Raw genomic sequence first — 7,112 nt, forward strand, 5'->3', positions numbered from 1 at the left:
CTAGACATATTTATACAATTACATAATAATTATACATATTAATACATATTAATCAGGAGTTAATAAAGACAAATATTTCTCTTTATTACAATTTGTCTTTATTAACTCCTGATATAATACATATTAATTACATATTAATTACAAGCAGGTAAACGAGGGTGATTGGCGTAGGACAGTGACTAACCCAGCACGTCTCTGTACTTCTCCAGGTCGTTAGTAAACGGATCAGCAGGCATCTCCGTCCACGTAAACGCATCCGCACTCCCCTCGGTCGTCGCCACGGCAACCGGCAGCGCGGCGCCGAGACGGGCAGAGGCGTCGTCACGTTCGCTTGTTTTCGTGCGCCGGCGGCGACACCTGACGGCGACGTCGTCTCCCAGTCGCATGAGCTGCTGAACGGTGGAGTCCGACGCATGACCGTGAACGTTCCGTTGTTGCAGGCGCTCGTCTCCGATCGCCGCCGCACCGGTGCTGCCACCTAGCGGCACTCTCGCGGCGTCCTCCTCCTCCGAGGGTTTTTCGCTCTCGCCGGCGGAAGTGCGATCGGGCGATGGAAGGACGCTCGTGGCGGTCGCCACGGCAACAGGACGTTGAGCCGCCGTCTGCTCGTGTTTCATGGCGACCAGCGCAGCATCCGTCTCGCTCTCCTGCGACACGTGACGGTCCGTCCGCGCCATCCGCGGGATCGCGTCGTCGTTAGATGGCGCCACCGTCGTCTCCGACACGTGACGGTCGGTCCGCGCCTTCCGCGGGATCGCGTCGTCGTTAGATGGCGCCACCGTCGTCTCCGACACGTGACGGTCCGTCAGCGCCTTCCGCGGAATTGCGTCGTCGCTAGATGGCGCCACCGTCGTCTCCGACACGTGACGGTCCGTCCGCGCCTTCCGCGGGATCGCGTCGTCGCTAGATGGCGCCACCGTCGTCTCCGACACGTGACGGTCCGTCCGCGCCTTCCGCGGGATCGCGTCGTCGCTAGATGGCGCCACCGTCGTCTCCGACACGTGACGGTCCGTCCGCGCCTTTCGCGGGATCGCGTCGTCGTTAGATGGCGCCACCGTCGTCTCCGACACGTGACGGTCCGTCCGCGCCTTCAGGGGAATGTGAGCAAATTCCGTCGAGCTCTCGTCTGACACACGGCGAGACGTCTTCGCCTTGCGCGGGATCGCGGCGCCCTCTGGTGGCGGCGCCGACATCTCGGATACGTGCCACGACGTGCGGATCCTGCGCGGGATGCCGGCATCGTCGTCGCCACGACGACGGGGCGACGTCTCGTCCGAGACGCGGCGAGGCGTGGTCCTCGCGAGATGAGGGATGCCGACACTGCGGGGCGCCACCTGCCGCATCACCGGCGCCACCTGGGCGGGCTGGTTGGGACTCGCCTCACGGAAGATGTCTTGCTCCGTGCCGGGCAAGGCACGTTCTCTTGTTTCGTCGTTCTCAACGTCCTTGCCTGCATTCAAGGTCGGAAGCGCATCTGCGGAATGATCCAGGCTCCTGCCTCTGGGGAGGAGTCCAGTCATCACAATAGCAGCATCGGTTGCCATGGCGTCAGGATCGGTTGCCACGGGATTACGCTCTGCCACGTCTATCGTGATATCAACTAGCTTCAACGTCGCCCGCACCGCGTCGTGGCCAGGGGGAGCTGGTGCTTCATCCGCGGCCGTCAAATCGAGCAGCCTTCCCGTCGCCACCTGGTGAGCATGGTCTACGGCGGCGTCGCAAATCTCTCGCTCTACGCTACTCGCCGCCTCGGTTTTATTCCAGCGCCTCCTGGTGACGGCACACGTCGCCGCAGACGTCATCAGCGCCCTCTCTTGGACTCGCTCAGTCTCGGGGCTGATGACGTCGCCCCCTGGCGATGCGAGTGAGAACTCAAGCAGGTTGCGAGTGACGAAGGCGCCCTCGCTGGTGGACAGCTGTAGAAGATCGCCCGGCTCCTTGTGCACGCCGGCGCCCTCTGTGGCCCCGCCGAAGAACGAGTCTAGGAGGTGCCGCACGTCCGCGGACGCAGCCGCCGGCGTTGTCGTGCCGACCCCAGCATCATCCTCATCTTCCACAGCCTCAGCTTCTTCTGCAGCATCTTCCACAGCCTCAGCATCTTCTGCAGCATCTTCCACAGCCTCAGCTTCTTCTGCAGCATCTTCCACAGCCTCAGCATCTTCCACAGCCTCAGCTTCTTCTGCAGCATCTTCCACAGCCTCAGCATCCTCCTCAGCATCCTCCGCGGAGTTCCTCAGCCTCCGCAGCTGCTCGTCGAGGCGCGAGGCGTCGTCGCGCAGGAAGCGGTTTCGTCGTCCGCTCAGACGCAGGCGACGCGTCTTCCAGATCGCGCGACGCTCTCGCACCGCCATCTTGGCTGTGACGCGCTCGTAGTCAGCAATCATCTCCTCCCTGCGGTGTCGTTAATCACCAATTAATTACAGATGATGATTACTCGCTCACTTTCATTGCGGCTTGATGATTAACGAATTAATTAACGGATTAATGAAGGTAAACAAATTACTGATTATAGTAATAACGAATATTTTTAATTCCTTTATTCTTCTAAGACTATCCTCTTCCCTCTAGCAAAGGTAGGACGCTTGCCTAAGTTCCCATTACAGCATATGTATAACATACATGTAAATATATAGCTATATCTATATATATATAGTATAAATAATACCGGGGCACGTATGGTCACATTTGATACTTGCCTGGCTTGTCTCTCCAACTCAGCTTCCAGGGTGCCGAGCTCAATCTCACGCTGACTGAGTCTCTTCATCCTAGCAGTGTCCTCCTCAGCCTCCTGCTGCTGATGCTCCAGCCTCCGCTACACAGAGAGCAGGATGCGAAATTAACGTCCGGAGTCCGGAGTCAAATACTCCCTGATTTACTGTCGGACTCCCTGATTTGACACATGCAGGAGTCCGTGTGACTCCATGAAAATTCTGCCATACTAACTAGTTCGTTCCTGAGCACGGCCTCGTGGAATTACCGTAATTTTTCAGCTAATGTCCAAAGAAAATATGGCTGACGTGCAACAGCATGAATCTTCAAAATAAGCACATGCGTTATTCTTAATATCCTTAATTTTGAAGCTCAGACTGCGGACTCCCTCATTTTGCTGCGGACTCCCTCTTTTTGAGGGTATTCAAAAGTTAATTTCTACCCCTGGAGAATATGTACAGATGGGACAGAGATACAGATAAGACAGACATACAGATAGGATAGAGATACAGATAGGAGAGAGTCAGGTAGCTCACATGCACACACGAACGCACACACACAGACACACGCACACACACAGACACACGCACATACCCAAACACACACACACACACAAACACAGTTAGGCATGTATGAACGCACACACATGCGCACACGCAAACACAGTTAGGCACGTACGAATGCACACACAGAGACACACGCACACACGCACACACAGTTAGGCATGTACGAATGTACACACACAGACACACGCAAACAGTTAGGCATGTACGAATGCACACACGCACAGACACACGCACACACACACAGACACACGCACACACCCAAACACAGTTAGGCATGTACGAATGCACAGCATGCATGCAGGCGCACATGTTCGCACGCACGCACACGTGAAGTTTACCTTCTTCTGTTCCTCCATGTGCGTCTTTAATTCCTGGAACCTCTCCCGCTTCCTTGCATCCTCCTCCCCTCTCTTTTCCACCAGACTGCCTACAACAGACATATGATAATATAGCACCAGCAACAACAACAACAACAACAACAACAACAACAACAACAACAACAACAACAACAACAACAACAACAACAACAACAACAACAACAACAACAACAACAACAACAACAACAACAACAACAATAACAACAACAACAACAACAACAACAGCAGCAGCAACAGCAACAGAAGCAGCAACAACTCCAACAATAATAACAACAGCAGCAACAGCAACAGATGCAGCAAAAACTCCAACAATAATAACAACAACAACAATCTTTAACCCCACCTTCCCCCCCCCCCATATTAAAAATTTCAACGTGGTTTTCTCTGAAGATGGTTTAATCGACGTGTTGACACTCTCACTAGAGGGCGCCGCAGTACGCACCCTTGATCCTGGCCATCTCTTTGAGGTAGTGCTGTCGCAGTTTCTCCGCAGACTCCCTCTTGGCTTCCTCCGCTAGTCGCATCTCCTGCCGTCGCCGTGACGACCTGTGATGGACGAACCAATGACAGTGATGCACGGTTATACGAAGATAAGAATGCCAGATCTATACCAGAGAACATGTTTTACTTATGAGACACTGAGAGAAGGGAGTAATTTGTTTACATCAATCGCAACTACAATTACAGTTGTAAATATTATATGCCGCGACGCAATACTGTCGGCCACAAGCAAGAAAATGTTTCCATGGCAACACTATAACCCCTAAACCATGCCGACACCATACCAATGCAACGACGTAGCTATGGCACCGCCATACGCACGACAACACTGTAACCATGTCGATGCCGTAGCCACGACGATGCTCGCGAAGCCGCGATGGCTCACCTGACTCCGGCGACCGCGCGAACGTGGGACGAGTAGTCACGGCAACGAGCGTCGATGCAGCCGAGGTCGCGCGACGAGAACGTGATGCTGAGCGGTGGCGCCCTCTCGTCCACGTTACATATGTAGTGCTGGACAGAGTGAGTAGAGGGCAGCACGAGTGAGCACACGAGAATCGACGAGAGCGAATCATCAGCGATCTTACGAGGGATGATGTGCAAGAGCTTCGAATGTGGGGAGGCTAGCCCTGCTATCTAAGGAAAGATGCTGCGAAAGGCAAGGATGCGGGGATGCCAGCTCACCTCTGGGCAGCAGAGCTTCATCAGGTTGAGGGACTTGCCGCAGACATAGATGGATCTGCAGAGGTCCGTGAGGAACAGTGGGACTGCGTCCGATGTGTCGCCACCGCCCACCATGCTGTAGCCGTGCGTCCAGTAGCGCTTGTCTGTGCAATCAACACACAATACGTTACACGCTCCACTACTATAGTACATATATACACACACAGAGTCACAGACACATATATAGTATATAATATATATATATATGTATATTTATACATATATATATATATACAAATGTGTGTGTGTAGTGTAGTGTAAGCTTACACTGAATTCTCAAGGTTTGACTGTGTGTGTTGTATGTGATTATATTGTACTGTGTAGGGTTAGAATATGTCCACAGTCTTACCATACAGCCATAGAATTATGTATCGGTGACCTGTACTGTACCTTACACCATCAACTAATGCACACACACACACCTAGATCCCACCATCAACCTAATAACAACCTGCACGCCATTCCCACATTACAAACTTAAAACCAAACAATTGTCGCAAACCCTCCCCCGCGTAATCACGGCTTAATTAGGGGGTGAGGGTAATTAACTCGCTCACCCCTGGCGGCGAGGCAGCCATCGTTGACCTGCAGCATGAACTCTCCGTAGAGGTCGCGGCAGATGCCGTGGAACACCCACTCCTTGACGAAGCTGTCACGTGCAGATACAGAGAGAGAGGGAGGAGCAATTACAACCTGCATTGCAGCGTATATTACAGTGTATATTACATTGTCTATACTACAATGTGTATATTACATTGTCTATACTACAATGTGTATATTCCAGTGTTTATTACATTGTCTATACTACAATGTGTATATTACAGTGTTTATTGCATTGTCTATACTACAATGTGTATATTACACTGTGTATTGCAGCTCCTATTGTAGCGTCTATATCATAGCATGTATTGCAGCATTAAGTGTGAGGCAGAAAGCTTAAGGAAATGGTGGAATAATGACCATGGTGCATTATTATTGCATTATTACGAGCAATGTCACCACCACCATCGTCATGATCGTGATCCCTGTCGGTGTCACCATCGTCCTCAGTGTTGTTGTCACCATCATCACCATCGTCATCATCACGGTCATCACATCACCGATCGTTGTTGTCATCATCATCGTCATTGCTGTCACCTATTGTCACATATTGTCACATATTGTTACTTACAGCAGGTACGGTTCGCAGCTCGCTTTCAGCAGTGACAAGAGAACAGCGTGAACATCGGACGCAGAGTTTCGCAGCGCCTCCTGGTAGACATACGACAGCAGCTTCACTCCCTGATAAAAAAACACCGAATCACAAATCTGCACCGTCTCACGATCAATACTAGCATAATTACCTCCGCCCAACGGAGTTGGAGGGGAGGTTATTTTTTCGGGTCTGTGCGTTCGTGCGTTCGTGCGTTCGCACGATCGATATTAGCGCGTCGAGTCAGCCAGCCAGCCAGCCAGCGCAGCGAGCCAGCTCGTAACACATACATGTTACATGCTGGCGGAGGTATGCACTCTCCGTGAGTGCCCTCTGTTTAGTTATATCTTATATAGGTTCACGCAATGAAAAAATAACATGAAATCATTATTTTTTCAGTATTTCAACCATGTTCATGAATTGGATTCTCGCGACTATAATATTATCATTATATTATACTATAATTATATCAACACGATATAGATTGTTACCGTTGGAAACGAGGATTTAGCTGAAGATTGTTCCTTATCGTTGTTCCTATCCAGCACGCACAGCTGGGCAAGGAATCTGTGAAGGAGTGAAAATTTTCATTGGTTACCTACATTCTTTGATAGATTCATATAGAAACACCTGGAACTCACACCTGAATTACACCACCATTTTATTATGTTACACCCAGTACCGGTAACGAATCCGTCCCCGGTCAGAATTTTCGTACCCAACCAGTGCCACAAAAACTCTTCACTTATACCTGATGAGTCCCACCTCAAACTCAAATCATTACTCGTACCTGGGGCTCGGTTACTTCATCACTCAGACTTGTAGCAGCTCTAATTTACTACAGTTACCTTCTTTAGTTTACTCACAGCTGTACCAGTAACTGTTCTATTGCACCTATGCTAGCGCTAACCCTTCAATAGTAGGTTTACTGGCTGTAACCCTTTACTAGTACCTTTAACAGCTCTAAGCCTTCACTAGTACTTTACTAGCTCTCTGACCCTTCCCTTGCACCTGAACCACTAACGACTCATTGCGATCGTTAGT

General features: G+C 50.9%; 1 protein-coding gene across 1 annotated transcript in view; it reads right to left on the bottom strand.

Moving 5' to 3' along the window:
- LOC106816738 (gamma-tubulin complex component 6-like) overlaps positions 1 to 7,112 on the bottom strand; it is a 24,076-nt gene that overhangs the window by 11,769 nt on the left and 5,195 nt on the right. The window contains exons 8-17 of the mRNA XM_014821356.1: positions 6,560 to 6,635; positions 6,048 to 6,157; positions 5,434 to 5,525; positions 4,838 to 4,980; positions 4,539 to 4,666; positions 4,095 to 4,198; positions 3,614 to 3,702; positions 2,697 to 2,812; positions 263 to 2,391; positions 185 to 203 (exon numbers count right to left, since the gene is read on the bottom strand). Of these exons, the coding sequence (XP_014676842.1) occupies positions 185 to 203; positions 263 to 2,391; positions 2,697 to 2,812; positions 3,614 to 3,702; positions 4,095 to 4,198; positions 4,539 to 4,666; positions 4,838 to 4,980; positions 5,434 to 5,525; positions 6,048 to 6,157; positions 6,560 to 6,635 (3,006 nt within the window). The remainder of the gene's footprint in view (positions 1 to 184; positions 204 to 262; positions 2,392 to 2,696; positions 2,813 to 3,613; positions 3,703 to 4,094; positions 4,199 to 4,538; positions 4,667 to 4,837; positions 4,981 to 5,433; positions 5,526 to 6,047; positions 6,158 to 6,559; positions 6,636 to 7,112) is intronic.

This window comes from Priapulus caudatus, unplaced genomic scaffold, assembly GCF_000485595.1.
Source record: "Priapulus caudatus unplaced genomic scaffold, Priapulus_caudatus-5.0.1 Scaffold1471, whole genome shotgun sequence".
Classification (NCBI taxonomy): Eukaryota; Metazoa; Priapulida; class Priapulimorpha; order Priapulimorphida; family Priapulidae; genus Priapulus; species Priapulus caudatus.